The sequence below is a fragment of the Mytilus edulis genome, chromosome 4 (genome assembly GCF_963676685.1).
Source record: "Mytilus edulis chromosome 4, xbMytEdul2.2, whole genome shotgun sequence".
NCBI classification, from domain to species: domain Eukaryota; kingdom Metazoa; phylum Mollusca; class Bivalvia; order Mytilida; family Mytilidae; genus Mytilus; species Mytilus edulis.
In genome coordinates this window covers 73885685-73908006 of record NC_092347.1, presented here as the reverse complement: position 1 = coordinate 73908006, position 22322 = coordinate 73885685, and the positions used below count along the sequence as shown (strand labels likewise).

General features: G+C 31.7%; 2 protein-coding genes across 2 annotated transcripts in view; one reads left to right on the top strand and one right to left on the bottom strand.

Annotated features, from left to right (window-relative positions):
* The window catches only part of LOC139520497 (WD repeat-containing protein 91-like), a 75353-nt gene extending 54768 nt beyond the window's left edge, over positions 1-20585 (top strand). The window contains exons 11-16 of the mRNA XM_071313164.1: positions 14802-14896; positions 16110-16266; positions 16901-17009; positions 17366-17478; positions 19379-19567; positions 20230-20585. Of these exons, the coding sequence (XP_071169265.1) occupies positions 14802-14896; positions 16110-16266; positions 16901-17009; positions 17366-17478; positions 19379-19567; positions 20230-20394 (828 nt within the window). The 3' untranslated portion in view covers positions 20395-20585. The remainder of the gene's footprint in view (positions 1-14801; positions 14897-16109; positions 16267-16900; positions 17010-17365; positions 17479-19378; positions 19568-20229) is intronic.
* On the bottom strand, positions 4510-6559 carry LOC139520475 (uncharacterized). The gene has a single exon (XM_071313125.1). It carries the CDS (start codon positions 6548-6550, stop codon positions 4928-4930), a length of 1623 nt encoding a protein of 540 aa, XP_071169226.1. The 5' UTR covers positions 6551-6559; the 3' UTR covers positions 4510-4927.
* Positions 20586-22322: the final 1737 nt, after the last annotated feature.

Below are 22322 nucleotides of genomic sequence, written 5' to 3'. Positions count from 1 at the left end.
TATGTGATACCTGAAATTAAACCTTTCTCTCAAAAGTCTTTCTACATAAATTGAATCAAAATCAGTTAGGCAGGTGATACAGGTTAGAATGTGCACCCTAAAAATGTGTGATTTCTGTTAGTTTAAACATTTATTCCTCATCATTACATTCAAATATATCATCATACAAAATACATATTTAAAATAGGATTCAGAAACAAGCTGTACATAGTTTATATTAATCCATTTCCAGTGATTTCTGTTGTCTAGTAAAATTTCAGACCTTTTTACTTGTCCACTGGAAAGTATTTTGTTATTATTTTTATTTTGTTGACCCTGCGACTTTTGTCACAAAACGCTCGACATAGGGGTAGTGAATCGGCGGCGGCAGCTTTAGCTAACTTCTTAAAAGCTTAATATTTTAGAAGGTGGCAGACCTAGATGTTTCCATCAGTCACATGTCCAGTGTCCTTGACCTCATTTTCATGGTTCAGTGACTACTTGAAAAAAAAAGTTAAGATTTTTTGTAATGTTAAATTCTCTCTAATTATAAGTATAGTATAACTATATTTGGTATGTGCGTACCTTGGAAAGTCCTCATGCCCGTCAGACAGTTTTCACTTGACCTCGACCTCATTTCATGGATCAGTGAACAAGGTTAAGTTTTGATGGTCAAGTCCATATCTCAGATACTATGATCAATAGGTCTAGTATATTCGGTATATGGAAGGGTTGTAAGGTGTACATGTCCAACTGGCAGGTGTTATCTGACCTTGGCCTCGTTTTCATGGTTCAGTGGTTATAGTAAAATTTTTGTGTTTTGGTCGGTTTTTGGAAAACTGTATGCAATATGTTTACTAGCATTCAGTGTATGAAATAATTGTAAGGTGTATATGTCTAGCTGGCAGATTTCATCTCACCTTGACCTCATTTTCATGATTCAGTGCTCAAAGTTGAGTTTTTTAGTTTTTGTCATTTTTCTTATACTATATGCAATAGGTCAACTTTATTTGGTGTATGGAAATATTTTATGATCTACATGTCAGTCGTGCAGGTTTTATTTGACCTTTAACTTATTTTCATGGTTCATTGCTCAGTGTTAAGTTTTTTTTGTGTTTTGGTCTTTTTTCCTTAAACCATAAGCAATAGCTTAACTATATGTGTTGTATGGAAGAATTGTTAGATGTACATGTCTGCCTGGAATGGTTCATCTGACATTGACTTCATTTTCATGATTCATTGGTCAATGCTTAGTTTTCTTGGTAAATGTTAAGTTTATGTGATAGTAATAAAGCTTTACATATTGAGGACTTTCAACATAATATCAATGATTAGTAAAGAAGGCGAGACATTTCAGCGTGTACACTCTTAGTCATTATCATAAGAACAGCTTCTAGTTAAACTTAGATAGAACAAAAAAGTAAAATCAGGAAAATAAAGCATTTTATGATAAGGGTAGTTGTAAAACCTATAGCTATACCATTTAAAATTGTTATTTCTAATCCTTTATTGAGTTCATAATTAGTAAACCAAAATATATTTAGGAGTTACCTCACATATATTGTAAAATAAAAGAGGGACGAAAGATACCAAAGGGACAGTCAAACTCATAAATCTAAAACAAACTGACAACGCCATGGCTAAAAATGAAAAAGACAAACAGAAAAACAATAGTACACATGACACAACATAGAAAACTAAAGAATAAAGAACACGAACCCCACCAAAAACTAGGGGTGATCTCAGGTGCTCCGGAAGGGTAAGCAGATCCTGCTCCACATAAGGCTTTCACCAGACTTATAGTTTTAAAAGGTGACACTTAATACTCATATGATAGTAAAAATATATATGTCTGGTTTGTGTTTTTGTTAGATGTTTTCTACTTTGTAGAGATCTATGAATTAAGCCAATTTCAACTGATATTTATAGTTTGTTCTTATAGTGCACTGTTTCACTGGTGACTGTACAAGGTTAGGGGAAGGTTTGGTGTCATATAATTTAAGTAGCTTAACCTTGCCTGTGATATTCTGTATGTGCCTGTCCAAAGTAAGGAGCCTTTGAATACTTCATTTCCCAGATATTTGTTTTTCATAAATTGTTTTTAATTATAAATTGGGTCATTAGTTTTTGTAGCAGGGATAGTGATCTAGCAACAGTAGCGTTAATATTCTTCATAAAAGCTTGATATTAAAGGTCGAAGACCAGAATGCTTCATAATTTGTATATAGATGCCAGATCATGCCTTTTGTTATGAAGTGTCTGTCTATATTTTGTCTATTGTCTTTGACCTCATTTTCATGGTTCAGTGACTACTTGATAAAAAGTTCAGATTTTTTGTTGTCTTATTGCGAACTTATGAAAGTTTTCCACAGAGTCATCGACTTTTGACCAAGGTATTTAAACATTTGTCGGTTCTGTTGTCCCATTGAATAAATACAATAGCTATTGTTCTCTGTGTAGTCTATTCACTGGGACCTTTGAATTCCTTCTAGGAGAAATCTATCACTCATTGATTAATTTTGTTAAGGAATGATTGTAAGGGAAACATGTCCAACGAGCAGGTGTCACATGATCCAGAACTCATTTTCGTGGTTCAGTGGTTAAAGTTAAGCTTATGAGTTATTTTCTTCTAATACTGTATGCCATTAGGTTAACTATAATTGGTGTATGGACATGTTTTAAGATGCACCTGTCAGTTTGTCAGGTTTTAGTTGACCTTGACCTCATTTTATTCATTCATTCTCTATGTAATTTATGTTGTGTTGCAGTCTGTTGTTCTAAAACTGTATTAGGCATTAGGCTAACAATATTTGTTTTATTGAACGATTGTCAGGTATCATATATTTCTAGCTTGCTTTATTTGACCTTGACCTCATTTTTTTAACATGTTTAGTATATGTGAAACTTGTAGTTAAATTTTATGTTTAAGACTATCAAAATAGTATCAATGGTGAGTAAAGCAGGTGACACATTTCAGTTGTGTGCATTCTGGTCTCACATTTGTCATGTCTAGCCTTTTATAGCCGACATATGGGCTTTTCTCATTGTTGTAAGTTGTATAGTTGCCTATAATTGCTTGCATTCATTTCATTTGAACTTTGGTGGATAGTTGTCTCATTGGCCATAATACCAGATCTTCTTATTTTTATATGTATCAGTGTATTATAGAGACAATTATTATATAAAATGAATGGCCCTCAAAACTTTCGATTTTTATATCAATATTTTTATCAACATTTTTCATTGTAAAAGTTAAGGATTTGTAAATCAAGTAAATTGTCATGATAGTTAAAGTTCACATTCCCCATTGATTTTGGGAGTTTTGGTCCTAACAGTTTAGGAATTAGGGGCCAAAAAAGGGCCCAAATAAGCATTATTCTTGGTTTTTGCACAATAACTTTAGTATAAGTAAATAGAAATCAATTAAATTTAAACACAAGGTTTATGAACACAAAAGGAAGGTTGGGACTGATTTTGGGAGTTGAGGTCATAACAGTTTAGGAATTAGGGGCAAAAAAGGGGCCCAAATAAGCATTTTTCTTGGTTTTTGCACAATAACTTAAGTGTAAGTAAATAGAAATCTATGAAATTTAAACACAAGGTTTATGACCATAAAAGGAAGGTTGAGATTGATTTTGGGATTTTTGGTCTCAACAGTTTAGGAAAAAGGGGCCCAAAGGGTCCAAAATAAAACTTTGTGTGAATTCATCAAAAAAATAATAATTGGGGTTCTTTGATATGCCGAATCTAACCGTGTATGTAGATTCTTAACTTTTGGTCCCATTTTCAAATTGGTCTACATTAAGGTCCAAAGGGTCCAAAATTAAACTAAGTTTGATTTTAACAAAAAATGAATTCTTGGGGTTCTTTGATATGCTGAATCCAAACATGTACTTATAATTTTTATTATGGGCCCAGTTTTCAAGTTGGTCCAAATCGTGGTCCAAAATTAAACTTTGTTTGATATCAACAAAATTTGAATCCTTGGGGTTCTTTAATATGCTGAATCTAAACCTGTATTTAGATTTTTGATTATAGGCCCAGTTTTCAAGTTGGTCCAAATTGCGGTCCAAAATTAAACTTTGTTTGATTTCAACAAACATTGTATATATGGGTTCTTTGATATATGCTTAATCTAACCATGTATTTAGATTTTTGATGTTTGGGCCCGGTTATCAGATTGGTCCACATTGAGGTCTAAAGGGTCCAAAATTGAACTTTATTTGATTTCATCAAAAATTGAATTGTTGGGGTTCTTTGATATGCTGAATCTAACCATGTATTTATATTTTGGATATTAGACCATAATAGGTAATGTCCAATTTAAAAAGTTTTTAAGTTTAAATTCTAAGACCATTATGTGTCAGAAACCTGTGTTGTGTCAACTATTTAATCACAATCCAAATTCAAAGCTGTATCAAGCTTGAATGTTGTGTCCCTTTTTGCCCCAATGGTCAGGCTGTGCCCTGCGGAGCATCTGGTTTTAAATAGTTTATATCACCTCTCCATCTAAGTGATAAATAATGGTGCTGCATTATTATCTTTTTGTTGTTTAATGGCACTGTATTATGGAAGTTACAGAATTTGTGCAAATGATCTAGTTTAGAGACTACATTATGTACATATACATAATCGTAATGTGTCAGACGGAAGAATTTTTTTTGACTCCTGTGTGAGAATCACATGTCTGGTAGTATTAGTCTTGCTATGGCGACATCTCTAGTTTGTAATTTACACTGCATATTAGACCAAAATATATGATGCCCTTATGCAATTCTAGTATTCCTTTACAGAATCAATGATGATCAGTCTGATTAGTCAGTATTTCAACAGATGAATATAAAATAAGAACCGTTCCTTTTTCTTTTTGGTGATATAAAGTTACTGAATTGGGTTGACCCAAAGTTGACATATGAGTGGTCCAATTTATTGTTTTATATGGATTACTTTAGCACCCTGATATATTCACTTTATATAGCATATAACATCCTATATAGAGCTGTCCTCGAGAGAAAGCAAGGGAACCTGCACGTTCTATTCCATTGTCTGTAGTCTTTATGTATGTAATCAGCTGTCCAGAGTTGTTTAGGATGTGGAGAGAATCTGTATCCATATCAACTACAATTAGATTGTCTCTTGGTGTTGTCACTATTCCTGCTGGTATGAATGGTACCTTCTTATTGATTTCTGTATCCCCTTTATATATATTTACCACATCACCTGCCTGTCCTAACACTACCACTTTACCACAGTCTTTATCTGCATGATAGTCTGCCACATGTATATTACCATTACTGGTAGAAGTAATTTCGCTGGGATTATCAAATATAGGTTGATTATATTGGTCATGTTCATACACAGCTTCATGGTCTCCATTCTTATTTAATACAAACACAGCTCTTCTTCCTTCTTTATAACTACCACCTAATATGACCTGACCTCCACTGGTGACATGAATGGCTATAGGAAGGAAAGGACTAATGTCATACACACTGTCTGTTATTTTACCAGTGGTACGTCTGATCATTTGTAGTCTGGATTTACCCGATACTGCCAGAAGTAGATTGTCAGATGCAGTTATTGCCATACCATAGACCTGGATGTTGAAGGTAGATATTGTCTTCAGATTGGTTCCTTCAGGTTTTACTTTCAGTAACACTTCATCTAGATCACAAGATATCCACAGTGAATCATCAGGACATGGAGATAAATCACTAACAAAAGAAAGATTAGTCTGATATTGATTTACAATACCAAGAGAAACCTCTAGTAGAACTCCAATGTTAGACTGAGTTACCTCTCCAGGAATAAATTGTAGTGTTGATCTACGTGATATATTAGGTTTGGGAATGGATACTTCTGTTGATTTCTCAATTCTGTTGACATTTTGGAAAAACTTAGAAATGTCAGTGGTATGAATGAAATCTTGAACATCACTATACTTTTCGTCTATTTGTCTCTCACTTTTTGAAATGGCTTTGGTACATTCTTCATTCACTTTGGAAGAAGCTTTGTGGTTCTGCTCTAACTCATTTCTAAGTTTTGCTATATGTTTTTCAACTGCTTGCTTCAACACTTTCTCATGGTTTAGAATATCTGTGCTAACTTTGGTATAATTTGAATTATCAGCATTTTGAAACTGGTTCAGTTGATCCTTGGTTGCAATGATTTCATATTTTTCCTTTTGCAATTTACTTTGTTTCTTCTTCAGTTTGTCTATCTTCAAGTTATATGCATCACTTATTTCAGTAAGATCATGTTTCTTGTGAATCTTGGAAACACAAGTAGGGCAAACAAGTTTGTCACATTTTGTACAAAAAAGGCAAGAAGATTGTTCTGAATGATCTTGACATATAATGTTTGTAAAATCCAATTCTTGGACAGGAAGCCCAACATTCTTTATGTTTACTACCTTATGATCCTTAGCAATTCTCAGATGTATTTTATCTTTACATGTACTGCACATTAGAACTCCACAAGTCAGGCATTTCCATTTGATATTCTTCTCAGTTTCACATAGATTACAGTTTATTGGGATCTGGCTTCTAATTACTGATTTAGAAAACGCCATTATGGAAGCTATCCTGGTTTGTATCCAGGTGACTACTAAATAAACCAGAACAGGTATATAAAATATATAAATTTAAATGTACCTTATAAAATTTAAGGTATCATATCTTGATCAAGTTTATTACAGTAGTGTAAACAGTTTAAAGTTCTTCTTGATAATAAAACTATTCTTCCTTAGCAAAAGAATTATGTATCTTAATTGAGCAACAAAGGAAATGAATCTTATACTTTTTTCTATTGAAAAGGAAGTGAAAAAACTTATTGTTCATAAATGTTAAACTTTGTAACATGATTATGATACTATCCGTACCTGTACAAATGCAAAACGCTAGATGACTACGGTAGCATTTTTTTAAAGTGTGACTTGATAGGGTAATACTTTGTTATGCCAAATAAAAGGTATGTTTACAGGTAGTCCTATAGAACCCATTTTAATCATTGTAAATAACCTGATATGAATGTAACTTAACAAAAACTTAAATTGGTTTTAATTGAAGTATATTAGGGTCGAATAATGATATGTAAAGCCCTCTTTTTCTAAATGTTTTTCAAAGTTTTTATACATTTATTATATCATATGAAGGTTATTAGTTTAATGAAAAAATGCATTATTTGATATACGTCACTCTGAACAGAGATAAGGAGGGCATACTGGATACTGTTCAACATCCATGTCAACCTTTTTAGTATATTAAATATATGTCAGCTACCTACCAACTATAGTCATTCTGAACTACATTTCAGGGAATTAGACTATATTATTTTATGTTTAATTTTGAGGTGGATAAACACTTTTCTTTCCTTGGCACTTAAATTTTATACTTCACAAACCCTCACCATATGTTTTGGTTTTGATGTATAAATGTGGTTATTTAAATGTGTGAGTCTGAAAAATGACCCTTTTGCATGCATATTCTTCAATAACATATATAAAGTCTGGATCCAATTATATAATGTCCTCGTACACATTACACATAACCTGAAGAATATATTCATTCAAGGGGGATTATAACCTTCCACCAAAATAGGTCAATCTTTCTTTGAACATCTTGTCATTCTTCATTGTCTTTGCTAAATATGATATCAGATACTGTGGATTCATTATTATTCGTTGAATACCAATTTTCATGGGTTTCGTGGGAACAGATGAACCATGAATTCAAATGTTCAAAGAATAACATATTTTCAATAGGCCATATATACAGAGATAGGCAAGACCACGAATTCAAATATCCTTGAATGTGCAAGTGTTCAGCAATCCAAGAAAATTGATACCCACAAAATTAAATGAATCCACAGTGTAGTATATGCCAACGGCTTGTGTATTGGCAAATACTATATTTCTATGCTTTCAATTTTCCCTGCTGATACATATAATTAATATGGCTACGTACAAAAGCTCCATTTGGAGCTGATGTGTTTAGAGGCCTCTTATGTCAGTACACCATTGCTATATTGTCTACCTAAATTTAACATCTTAGTTTATTTGAAAGATTATAACTGTAAGAGATATAAGTTACATTACTTAATTCATGAATGAACAAAGAGATAAAGCAGTATTCTTAACACAATTAATAGGTCACTGTGAACTTAACATTTCAATTCTTCATTGATGAATTACCATACAACTTACAATCATAACTTGTGTTATATGGTTTACTGTCTACTATAGATAAAGTTCTTGCATGCTTGACAGGATATATATTGACCTGTTCATTTTGGCACAAAGTAATCAGACAAGTAATAGAATTGTTTTTCTTTAAAGCTCATCTGGCCCACAGGGCAAATTGAGCTTTACTCATCACTTGGTAATCGTTTTCTGTTTTGTCGTTGCTAATTAACTTTTATAGAAATCTTCTCCTCTGAAACTGCTTGGCCAAATCTATTCAAACTTGGCCACAATCATCATTTGGGTTATTTTGTTTAAATAGTATTGGGCTGACCCTTACAGCCAACTAACATGGCCCACATGGCCAAAAAACAGCAACAAAGGGTTAAAATACAAATTTTGTCTATAATTTTGAAAAGTACTAGCTATCAATAGTATCAATAGTAAAAAGAAAGATATGAGAAAGCTAAATGTTGAAAAAGTTGAAATCTAGGATTTTCCTTTTCGTCAAAACTGTCAGAAGACCTCTTATTGTACTCTTTAATGACAAGTTTTTTCCTATTATCTTTAAAATTATTTAAGACATATAGACACTTTAAAAAGCAAAATTGATCAGCTAATCAAGATTTACTTCTAAGTTTAATTTAGCCCAAATCATTAGAAGACTGTTTACAGGAGTGATTGCCCTAACATAACTATTATATTTACCCTTTTTATGTGTTCTTGGCAAAAACTATAGAAGAGAGTGAAACTGAAATCAGAAATAAAATGATAGGCAATACAAGATCAACTTAAGATAGATTTTTGTCATGAATTTGTTTGTAGTCTGTATACATAGTCTATTGTTAAAAATACAAATAGATAAAGGTACTAGACCATTGCATGCTCCTAAGATTCTCTGAGTTTTCTGATGTCTGCAATCAGGGGTTGATTTTTGTCACATGAGTTCATAAACCAACTTTTTTTCGCGGATACTTTATTTCGCGTTTATCCTTAGCTAGTCCACTTCGCTGCGATTTAATTTCGCGATTTTCTAATTTACTTGATGTAGTTTGATAAGGAAAATCTAAGTTATACATATTCGAAATGATTTCATTTTGTGTTATTTTTCAAGTCGCAAAAATAAATCGCTCGCGAAATTAAGTTGATTCACAGTATATATTTTATCAATATGCCATTGTATGAAGTAAGAATGGAAAGTACCATCTTTGTAACTTTAATATTTAATGAATATTTTAGCCTAAAAGTGTTGGAGATACCCTATCATCTTCATCAGTTCAAAAAGAAGAGAGTTTACCTGAAGTACCTCAAAAGTCACAGAGTCAACCTGCTCCCGAAACACCACCCATTAAAGATGTCAAATGTTCAGGTAAAATAAGTGTTGAGATAATAATTAACTGTTTCCTCTACAAATACCTAGTGTGGCAAAGCTAATATTGATGTGGTTATGGAAACCTTGGTTTGTATAGTTTTCATATTGGCTAACAGATTTTTTGGGTTTACAGAAGGAAATGACTTGACTCAAAAAGCATTTTTCAGGGTATAATGATAAATTACTTTAGAATAGTATATCACATTGGATAATAGATACCAAACTCCATGTACTCATACATTTCAGCAATAACATTTAAGGAGTGTCTTTATCAAATGATACTCCTTAACTTAATACTCTATAATATCTACTGTACATACTTTTGGAAACAAAAGACTGAATTTTTTTTAAATTATTTTTTACAGATGAAACAGATAAATGTCCATTTCTACTGTTAAGCCAGGTGAGTTTGAATGTCAGAATTTGATTTTTACTGGTATTTATCTTTTTTGGTTATTGGCTCTAAAATATGCTGTATAATGATACGTTTATAAATATAAGTATAAGGGGGTGTTGTATATGATAATTTTTATAAAATAAGGAGATTGCCAATGAGACATATATCCATCAGAGTGAAGTTAATGTTAGCAATTATAGGCAATATATATATATTATATGATATAAGGATGATAGATTTATTTATCATATACTTAGACTAAATAACATATGATTTTTACCGTATGATAAAAGCATTAGATTAAAGCATTTTCCATATTTTTCGATTTTTTGCTTAGCGGGCTGATATGAAAAGTTTATCACATGCTTTGATTGTTATCACATGCCTTTCCGTAACGTTATCACATGGCATTCCGGTGATACTCGGCAAATTCCGGAAAATACACCTCAATGCTACGTTTTCAGTGAAAAACATTACAAAGTAGTGTACAAAACAATTAATTGAATACTGGAAAGTATATTGTGTAAAATAATTAAATTAAATTAAAAGAAGAAAAAAAAGAAATATTAAATAAATGCATTTTTTAGGTTTTTCTGAAACATAATTTAGAAAGTTACTTTAAAAAAGTTGACTTTTCCAAACAATGTTCATTATGTATATTGTTGAATTATTTTTTTGTCGATTCGTCCATATTAAAATGTGTTGTTGTTTTTTTCTCTGTTGAGGCATATGCTAGAAAGATTTCATATTGAATGTATCGAATTTTCACGGGGTCTGACGTCCGTGAACTTTTTACTCTTTCAACTTCTTTTCGGGAACCACGTAAAAGGATCGATATATGAATCTGTTATTTTTCTCTACTGTACTAATCTGATATTATTGCCTAATACTTATACTTTTGATCTACAATACATTTTAGTGATTCTGTAAGTTATGTCTGAAAGATAAATGATAAATGGATAAACAAAATCTTTAAAAAAATGAAATATGAATATATAAAAGCTATTCAAGTAAGGCCTATAATTTACTTGATAAATTTCCAATAATCATCTGGAATTATTCAACAATTTAGATTAGATCACTTAATTTTTTTATCATCAGGAATTGGCTTAAAACAGTTTTAAAATTTTAAAACTTTTAATTATAACAAACCATTGTTTATTAATTCATTCCCCACCAACCATTATGTCTATTTTAGTCATTTGAATTTTTATTAGTGAATATATATTTTTGCAAGAAAGAATCCCCATTTTAATAAAATAAGTTTTTTTAATTTGTTTACAAAAAAAAAAGTACATTTTCAATGCCCTGTGTTGAAAAATACTTTAAAATTTGATCAAAAGGCACTCTAAAACTTTTAATCTTCAATGTCATATAACCTATGTTTCAACTCAGAAGAAGAATTTTTGATTTGTAATAGTTTTGGTTTTTTTAAAACATGTTTAGAACAGGCAACTTTATTTGGATAAGATATAAGCTGCAGTTTAAATAAAATTGTGCAAATTAAGAGATCCATATTATTTAATTAAATGAGCTCATTTTATTCTCATACTAGAAAAGCACTGTTCCATCTAAAGACCTGCTCTCAATGCAATTTTCAGCAATAGTGCTTTATTAATGTTCATTTTACCCACCATACCTTAATATGAAATTATTCAAACTACTCTTCTAATCTTTCCATCACTTTGATTGTGTTATATCACAAGCTTAATCTCTTCATATAGAAGAATTACTTAGAATTCAATGGCAAAAGCCAAAAGCTTGCTTCAATTTCAAATTAAATTCTGGTTTGCTATTTATGATAAGTAAAGTATCGTCCTGAATCATTAGAGTGTTATGTAAAGTAGAATATAAAACTGTTTCAAACAATTATATTACAGAGATCATATTTTAATTTGATGGAATTCATAAATCCTAAATTGGAGAGAAATCACCAAAAACTAATAGTTAAAAAAAATACATTTATCCATTTCCTTATTTCTTAAGTTTGCAACCACAAACTGCAATTCCTGCGTGAATGGGATCAATTTCAAAAAAAGTTTGTTGGTATTTTAAAATTTTATCACCAGAAGTTCTGATGGACAACTATAGTGTTTTACAAAATGTACAACACCTGACAAAAGATTGATAACATTTGAACAGTACTGGAATAAGTCATTTCATAATTTCTAAATTTAAAGACCTTACTGAATCGATTTAAAAAAAATATTCAAAACTTTAAAAATTGTTTTTTTAAGATTACTGCTTAAATTAACTTTGGTACATGTATTGTAATCTTAAAAAAAACCAATAAAGATATAAGCACATTTACCCAATACTTACCTAGTATAAAACTATTTGGTTTAATTTTATAGGAGGATTATATTGAACATAGAGCAGCCATATCTTACAGCAAGTTCAGTAATACAGGACAGTATATTGCCAGTGTAGATGTTGATGGGGTAGTTAAGTATGTACCAATCACATCTTTAAAAAAAAAACTTAAAACTTAATGCACTGTACAATTTAAGATACTTTATTTCCATTGTTGATTTGTTCAAATTTTGTACCATGATTGGTGGTGAACCACATTTAAAAAACAGTTATTTTATTTACATTTTTATACGACCCCAAAAAATTTTTGGGATCGTATAATGGTATGATGTCGTCGTCAGCATCGTCTGCGTCGTTGTCGTCCGAAGACACATTGGTTTTCGGATAATAACTTAAGTTTAAGTGAATAGATCTTCATGAAATTTTTTCAGAAGGTTCAATACCACAAAAGGAAGGTTGGGATTGATTTTGGGGATGATGGTCCCAACCGATTAGGAATTAGGGGCCAAAAACAAGCATTTCTCAGTTTCAGGATAATAACTTGTTGTTAGAAGTATTTCAATTGCTCTGAAATCATACCGCAATGTTTAAAACCACAAGTAGAAGGTTTGGATTCAATTTAGAGGTTATGGGGCCAAAGTTTAGGAATAAAGGGCCAAAAAGGGGTCAAAACAAGCATTTTGCTAGTTTCAAGACAATAACTTAGGTGTAATTGTATGGATCTCTCTGTAATTGTACCACAATGTACCATATAACAAAGGGGAGGCTGGGATTAAGTTTTGGGTAAATTGCCAAAAATATGTAGGAATAAAGGGCCAAAAAGAAGCATGTTTCTAGTTTCCAAACAATCATGACAATAACTTGTGTTTCAGTGTATGGATCTCTCTGAAATTGTACTACAAGGTTCAATACTGCAATGGAAAGCATGGGATTGAGTTTAAGGGTTATTGCTCCAAGGGGGTTTCAAAAAGTTGGGGGGGGGGGAGGGATTTTTTGATTACCATTTTTTGAAGGGCTTCCTTTTTAGCTCACCTGACCTGAAAGGTCAAGTGAGCTTTTCTCATCACTTGGCGTCCGTCGTCCGTAAACTTTTACAAAAATCTTCTCCTCTGAAACTGCTGGGCCAAATTTAACCAAACTTGGCCAAAATCATCCTTGGGGTATCTAGTTTTAAAAATGTGTCCGATGACCTGGCCAACAAACCAAGATGGCCGCCATGGCTAAAAATAGAACACAGGGGTTAAATGCAGTTTTTGGCTTATAACTCAAAAACCAAAGCATTTAGAGCAAATCTGAGGTAAAATTGATTATCAAGTCAAGATCTATCTGCCCTGGAATTTTTAGATGAATCGGACAACTCATTGTTGGGTTGCTGCCCCTGAATTGATAATTTTAAGGAAATTTTGCTGTTTTTGGTTATTATCTTGAATATGATTATATATAGAGATAAACTGTAAACAGCAATAATGTTCAGCAAAGTAAGATTTACAAATAAGTCAACATGACTGAAATGGTCAGTTGACCCCTTTAGGAGTTATTGCCCTTTATAGTCAATTTTTAACCATTTTTCGTAAATCTTAGTAATCTTTTACAAAAGTCTTCTCCTCTGAAACTACTGGGCCAAATTTAACCAAACTTGGCAACAATAATCTTTGGGGTATCTAGTTTAAAAAATGTGTTCGGCGACCCGGCCATCCAATCAAGGTGGCCGCCATGGCTAAAAATAGAACATGAGGGTAAAATGCAGTTTTTGACTTATAACTCAAAAACCAAAGCATTTAGAGCAAATCTGACTGAGGTAATATTGTTTATCAGGTCAACATCTATCTGCCCTGAAATTTTCAGATGAATCAGACAACCCGTTGTTAGGTTGCTGCCCCTGAATTGGTAATTTTAAGGAAATTTTGCTGTTTTTGGTCATTATCTTGAATATTATTATAGATAGAGATAAACTGTAAACAGCAATAATGTTCAGCAAAGTAAGATCTACAAATAAATTAAATGACCAAAATTGTCAGAGAACTTCTTAAGGAGTTATTGTCCTTCATAGTCAATATTAAACAACTTTTTGTCAACTTGTACAAAAATCTTCTTTTCTAAAACTATGGGCCAAATTAAACCAAACTTGGCCACAATCATTACAAGGGTATCTATTTTAAAAAAGTGTCTAATGACCCTGTCTGCCAACCAAGATGGCCGACATCAGTAAATACAATAACAGGTGAGCGACACAGGCTCTTTAGAGCCTCTTTTTTTTCAACATTTTTCAAATTTCGAATTTTGAAAAGTTTCAAGAAGAAATCTTCAGTTGTACAGTATCGTGCAATAGATTTGTTAGATCTTTGACCACATTAATTTTGTGACAAAAACCTATATTATGTCAAAAATTTGATCACAATCCAAATTCAGATAGAATCAAGCTTGAATATTGTGACCCAATTTGCCCCAACTGTTCAGGGTTCAACCACTGGGGTCGTATAAAACTGTGCCCTGCGGAGCACCTGGTTTATATATAGTGAGAACATTTTTTTTCTTCTGATCATTCAATTATTTGTTTTCAGTTGTTACTAGGTAACAGATCAGGAAATATACGATTATTTGATGTCAAGGAGATGAAGTCTTTTTATGAAGCGTCTGCAGATGCAAGTTATCCTAGGTAAAAATCTAAGACTATTTCGTATTATGTGATAGCTATTCAAAAACTAGAGGCTCTAAAGAGCCTGTGTCGCTCACCTTGGTCTATGTGCATATTTAAACAAACGACACAAATGGATTCATGACAAAATTGTATTTTGGTGATGGTGATGTGTTTGAAGTTCTTACTTTACTGAACGTTCTTGCTTCTTACAATTATATCTATAATGAACTTTGCCCATTAGTAACAGAGAACTATATTTGGTAAAAATTTACATAAATTTACCAAATTAATGAAAATTGTTAAAAATTGACTATAAAGGGCAATAACTCCATTTAGGTCATGTTGACTTATTTGTAGATCTTACTTTGCTGAACATTATTGCTGTTTACAGTTTATCTTTATCTATAATAATATTCAAGATAATAACCAAAAACAGCAAAATTTCCTCAAAATTACCAATTCAGGGGCAGCAACCCAACAACCGATTGACCGATTCATCTGAAAATTTCAGGGCAGATAGATCTTGACCTGATTAACATTTTTACCCGGTCAGATTTGCTCTAAATGCTTTGGTTTTTGAGTTATAAGCCAAAAACTGCATTTTACCCCTATGTTCTATTTTTAGCCGTGGCGGCCATCTTGGTTGGTTGACCGGGTCACGCCACACGTTTTTTAAACTAGATACCCTAATGATGATTGTGGCCAAGTTTGGTCTGATTTGGCCCAGTAGTTTCAGAGGAGAAGATTTTTGTAAAAGCTAACGCCGGACGACGACGGACGACGGACGCCGGACGCAAAGTGATGAGAAAAGCTCACTTGGCCCTGTGGGCCAGGTGAGCTAATAATCTGTAAGTCTTGTATAGGAAGTTTTATTTAATTTGGAATAAAAACTGTTGTATATAATATATAGTGATAGCAGGGTTATATGACAAGTAGAAATGTCACTGTCAATAAATAGATCTTCAGCATCTATAAGCTAAAATCCCTTCTTATCTATAAAATTGAGTTTTAAAAAAATTTCAACTTCAAGATAATGCGATACTTTTCCCTATATATAGCCAGTATAATGATTGAATGTTATTTGTAATTTTGTCCTTCTCTCTTTCAGAATAGTGCCATTATTGAGAATCATTAGTTTTCTTAACTACCTTAAAACAAATGTCATATGTGCAAGACCATGCTTGATGATCAGTTGGTGTCTTTAGCAAACTTGTCCCTTTTTACATTTCAGAATTATATCTTTATGTTCCAATCCAGCTGGAGGATCCTTTGTTTGTTCTGCTAGTGTTCACAGATCTAGATCAGCCTCAGGAAGTTCAGAGCTACAGGGTTATACTGGAAAAGTTGGAAAGCTGTCTTACTGGGATCTTAGAACAATGAAAATGATTGTAAGACCTCAACACTATTTAAATGACTGACATATTTTATGCTGTAAATTTGTTTAATAATGTACAATCAGTCATTTTGGACCTCCTGCAAGAAAAAAGTTGGATTTTTGAATTGTACTGCATCCTTTATTTAATAACAATGAAAAAAATCAAAAAGAATGAATATAAATTGTAACACACACCTAATTTTTATATGTTTTTTAATGTATAACAAGTGAAATAAATGTAAGAATTTAAGATATTCATGTTATAAAATGTGTTGACAATTTGGCTTTTAGAACATGTTAAATGAGATGGATGATGATGAAGGAAAACTGTGATATTTTTACCCAATGTACATTTTGTAAAGATAACCCAGTTCCTATGCTATGGACACACTGTCTTGGCTAATATTCAAAGTAATGAGGGTTGATTTGAAAAGCAACTTTCTATAAGAAAATAAGCATTTTCTAAACAAAATGTCACAAGTTTAATGCTAAACATCATTGGATTGTATCATGTAAAATACATAAACTATCCAATATTCATTTAGAGGTAAAACTTAAGAGGAGGATTTTGGAGTTAAGCACAGATTATTTGAAAAATAACCTATACTTTCTATATGTACAACAAACATATTTCTTTTTTATTTCAGCAACAGTTAAATCTAGATCCTGGTCCTGTTGCTATCAACTGTTGTTCTTACAATCATAATGGACAGTTACTACTGGCTGGTGCTGCTGATGGAAGGATAAGGCTATTTGGTTTGTTGTTTTCATCTTACAAAGTGGAACTAAATGAACGTGTATACCTTCGATTAGAATTTATAAGATAAACATTAAATTGAATTTTACTGACTGCTTCATGTAAACAAAAATGTTGGAAGCATCAAAATTCAATGCAGTACAAATTTTATATGACAAAAAGGCTTCATGGTAAAATGTGTCTATATTCTATAGAATGCAGTGACATTTAAATGAATCTTTTAATAGATTTAAAAGTTTGCAAAATCAATTAATAAAGACATGTCTCTTTAGACTTGATATTATGTTTGCTTCACTGAGAATTTCATGGAAACAAAAAATATGATCTTTTTATTTGCATTGATTATATTTTGAAGATATGCAACAGAACAACTGTATTTCACAATGGGAGGCTCACAATGGGGAAGTTTTATCATTACAATTTAGCTCAGATGAAAACATGTGCTACAGTTTAGGCACAGATGAAAAGGTAAACTTTTTTTTCTGTAAACAAACGTTGCCATCAAGATGGCATCTTTGAAAATTTTAAGAATGTATAGGTATATTGGTAGCTTGTACAAGGCCGTAGCACATGTCCATTAAGAGCGGAGTGAGGCGAAAAAAATTTGAGCCTTTTTTTTTAGGGGGGTTCGGGTGCCTGAAACAGGAGAAGCTTATTTCAGCATTACTATTTATAATAAAAATTAAAAAAAAATATAACAGAAATACATTTTTTTATTAACTAGCCTAGTAAGTAACAAAACAAGTTTCAATATTAAAGTTAATCTCTGATGGTTAACCAAAACTTTCCGATTCTCCTGTGACCTGTACTAGGGAAAAGGCTTTTAGCTTCAACACACGTTCTTATGTATATATATATTTATGTCCAACAGCAAGTTATAAGCATCGATTAGGATATATTTATTATACATGATCATTAACCATAAGAATAGGTACAGAGAAGACTAGACCAACATTGTTACTTAACCGAATATTTGACGTTCAAATGTCAGAAGTGATCACAAGTTGTCTGTAAACATTCCGCTGGAAGACATATCAACCTACCTAGACACATTATTCTACCAAGTTTTAAGTCATTGGTTTGACCTACCGGGGTTCGAACCCACGACCTACCGCACTAGAATCAATGGAACACGTACGCTAGCATACAACCCTGATCAGAAAAAGAAACATGAATAAAATATTTTCAAACAATACCAAAAATATATTTCATACTTTTATTAAAGATAAATAAAAATCATGAATTGCATTATAAATTAAAGACTTCCATAGAAAAGGCGCTTCATGATTTTGTTTAAATTAATTATTAATGATTATTATATTTTTGGTCAATGGATTATTTTATCGATTAGCATTTGTTGTTCAGTGAGTTCAGGGATAGTGTAAACATTGGTAACTATAGCATTATAGATTCAAAAATAAACCAAGGAAAGTAGTAAGCCAGCATACTTATAGGGGGTGTTCATACTCATGAGTTACCTTTTTCATCGTGTTTTCTCTTTAAAGAACCCATTTCAACCAGTTTTGTATAACGACATTAAGATTTGTTTCAATTGTTTTTTTTTTTTTTTGTATTTGTCACACTTATTTTTTTTTACCTTCACCGCTATGGTAAAAGCTGCAATCGCTGCTGCAGATTGGACACACTGTAGTGTGCCGGTAGATAATTTGAAACTCGAAACTCGCATATTGATAATGTAAAATACATAATTAAAAAAAAATGACACTTCCAAAGTTTGGTCCTTGTTTCAAAAGTGAGACATTTTCCTCATTTGCCTCCATTACGCTATGGCCCTGTTGTATTTTATGTAAACAAATTTAACAAAAAATTGTTTCTGGACACTAAATGCTTTGAAAAATATAAATGCTACTTGGTATATTCTTGCCCAAAGCCAGTTGCTGGTTGCAAATATAGACTGTGTTAAATATACAAATGCAGGGCAGAATTTTAAATCCTTTAAAGATTTTAATGATGGTCGAAGTTAATGGTGCCCTCCAACAGACATTGTGTGTTCAAACAAGATTGGAGTATATGTCTGTAAGGTCAAGGTCAATATTTCTCACCTTTCTAAAGACCTATTAAAATAACAATATGCTTACAAAGTTTTAGCTCCATTTTCATAACAATAAAGTGAAATTAAAGTCTTATGAATTGTAGGTATGCTTTATTTTATTACCTTGAACTTTGATGACTTGACTGGTTTTCTACAGCAATTGGTTAAAATTTCTATAAAGTTGAACTGTTTGGTTTCATAAAACAAATTGCAGTGTGGTCAGTTTTGAATGAACTGCAATAGGTGGAAAGCAACACTTACAGTTAAGTCATAGTCAGCTCTCCTGTTATGGAACTATTGATTTTGTTTTTTCAGTTTTATCAGTGGAACATTCACAAACCAGATAAGTCTAGAGAACTTCCACTCCACTCTGGTGCTGCTCTACCATTCCTGTCTAGAGGCTTAGCAGCTAGTAAAGAGATACCTAAAGGGAGATTGTTTGCTTTTGACCCAGAGGGACAGTATTTGATTTCCTGTGATAAAATGGCTGGATCTCTTTACAAGGTACAATTTATTGATAAAATTTTCAGAACATGACATGGCTTCAATTAAAAAAAAATTAGTATTTTATTGAATGCCAAAAATGATCACCTTGCTATAAAATATGAGAAGTTCGAGGACCAAAAAATTAGACTAAAACATTTAAAAAAATACAATTTTATAAAGCTTTAAAAATTAGACTAAAAACAATTTAAAAAATACAATTGTTCAAAGCTTCACATTTAAAATTGATTGATGATAATACAAAAATAAGGTTTATGTGTTGTTTCATGCTATATTAAAGAGTTTACTTATTGAGTAAAATATTTTCTTTTAGCGTGAAAGAGAAAAGTAACTGCTTCTCTTTACAATTGATGGAATAAAGTTGCTTCGAGTGTAATGAAATATATTCATTAATCAGATACTTAGATATTCAACTTTATTATATAAACATAACTATAAAGGCACATACAAATATTGAAAAGGAATTACAACTGTTAATTCAAATCAAATATTGTAAATTAAAAATTTAGATTTAAAAAAAATATATAAAAAACATCGTAAACAAATATGTTAAAGGAGAATTCATAAAATGTAAACACTGATACTGATTCAAGTAATAATTTATGCAAACTTTGAAAGTTCAACAATCTGGTATTATATTTAACAATCATTTTATCTTTCAGATAAAAACTGGAGAAAATGCATTATTTAATAGAGGGATGGAAGTTAAGGGACACACATCATCTGTCACTACAGTAGACTGGTCCCCCAATATTGATACTCAGATGTGTTTGACTGGAGCCATGGATGGAGAGATTAGAGTTACTACTCTTCTTTCAGAGAAATGATTTACATCTTGCTAACAACATTTTATCAAAAACAGTTTTCGTGTCCTGGAAAAGGATGAGAGTTGATCTCTTGTTATTCTTACAGAGAAATATCTTACAGTGTACTGTAAACAGAAGTATGCCTTAGCATTACATATCTGTCAATTACAAAATGTGCAATATTTTTGGTTACCATTAAATGATAATCTATACATTTGACATTTTGATTTTTGAAACTATTGTTTTACTCTAGATTTATTTGATCAAAAACCTTTCTTGTGTCCTGGAAGGATGAGAGTTGATCTCTTTTTTCTTCAGAGAAATATCTTACAGTGTACTGACAGTAGAACATATCTGTCAAATACAAAATGTGCAATATTTTTTGGTTACCATTAAATGATTATCTATACTTTATCTATATGATTGTTAAAGTGATTGTTTTTATGCAATGGTGAATCTGCCATTTTTGTGACCTACATTCATGCCAAACTCTCTATGTTGTGATGTTACACTATTGTTTCCGGTATTGGCGAAGGTTGGTACCTATTAAAACATTAAAACTTGCTGCATTTGTTTGCACCTGTCCCAAGTCAGCAACCTGATGTTCAGTGGTTGTTTGTTTATGTGCTTCTCAGGTTATTTTTATATAGATTAGACCATTGTTTTTTTCTGTTTGAATGGTTTTATACTAGTTATTTTTGAGAAGCTTTATAGCTTGCTGTTTGTTGTGAGCCAACATTCCATTTTGAAGGCCATACCTTGACCTATAATGGTAGACTTTTCCATTGTGACTTGGATGAAGAGTTGTCTCATACCCCATCTTCTTATATACCTATGGTTGAAGTAGATTCTTCTTCTGCTATGTTAAATTTCTTATGTTTTTATGATTAATCAATTTAAAACAAGTTTAATCAAAGACCATGTGACTAGTGAAGTGTCAAAACATTGATTTGTAAAGATATTTTGCATTTTTCATGTTTTCTGATTGATCTAGATGTATTAAATAGCAATCTGAATGAAAAGATGTGTTTTACCAGTGCCGTTTTAAGCCCCACCTAAGGGCATTATATTTTTTTATCTGTGCACCCGTTTGTTTGTTTGTCCCGCTTCACTACCCAATAAAGTGCCAGTAGAGTGAAACAAAAATTAACAACTAAGCCTATAGAATTTATAGACCAGCCTATGATGTATCAAAGATACAACTGTTTATGCTTCCGGCACTAGTACCTAGAGTGCACCATCATTCAACAAAATAATGTTTCACTTCATTTAAACATGATTATAATAATGGCCTCAAGTTAAACTTAACTTGTGTGTATCATTATTTAAGATAAAAATTAAAATATTGCAAAAAACTACTTTTTAAATGCCGTAATATATAATTTATCATGTACTCAAAGCAAAAGAGTACTCATTGATTTATCAGACTTAGTATAATTATTCAAAAGTCAAATTTATATGAGCCTGTGCCTAAAAATTGAGGTTTTTCAATGAAGGGGGGCCTTACATGAAGATGTAATATTTTTCAGGAATTTTAAATTTGTAAAGCATTTTGGTTATAAATAATCCTAATGTATGTATTGAATGTACTTAAAATGGAAAGAAAAGTTACAATTAACATATCATATTAGTTTAATGGGGTCTTAGGCCAAGTAAGACTGGAAATAATTTAGGGTCAATTTAGGCCATGCCACATATTTACATTAAAAAATGCATATTAAGACTATAAGAGATAAAAAAAATGTGCTTTTTTATCATTTCTATACTCATGTGACATGATAAAACAAATCTGAGCACAAAAAGACTCTTGCATTTAACTTTTCTTGCAGACAGTATGGTCTGATACAAAGATGTTTGCCTTTTTAGTGAAAAACTTGCATGCTATTTTAGTCTCAAAAGGCTTATTTTTGAACCACTTTCTATCCTACAGAAGAAAAGAAAGATATTAT

Coding starts and splice junctions, on each gene's coding strand:
- LOC139520475 (XM_071313125.1), bottom strand. CDS start 6,550: ATGGCGTTTTCTAAATCAGTAATTAGAAGCCAGATCCCAATAAACTGT.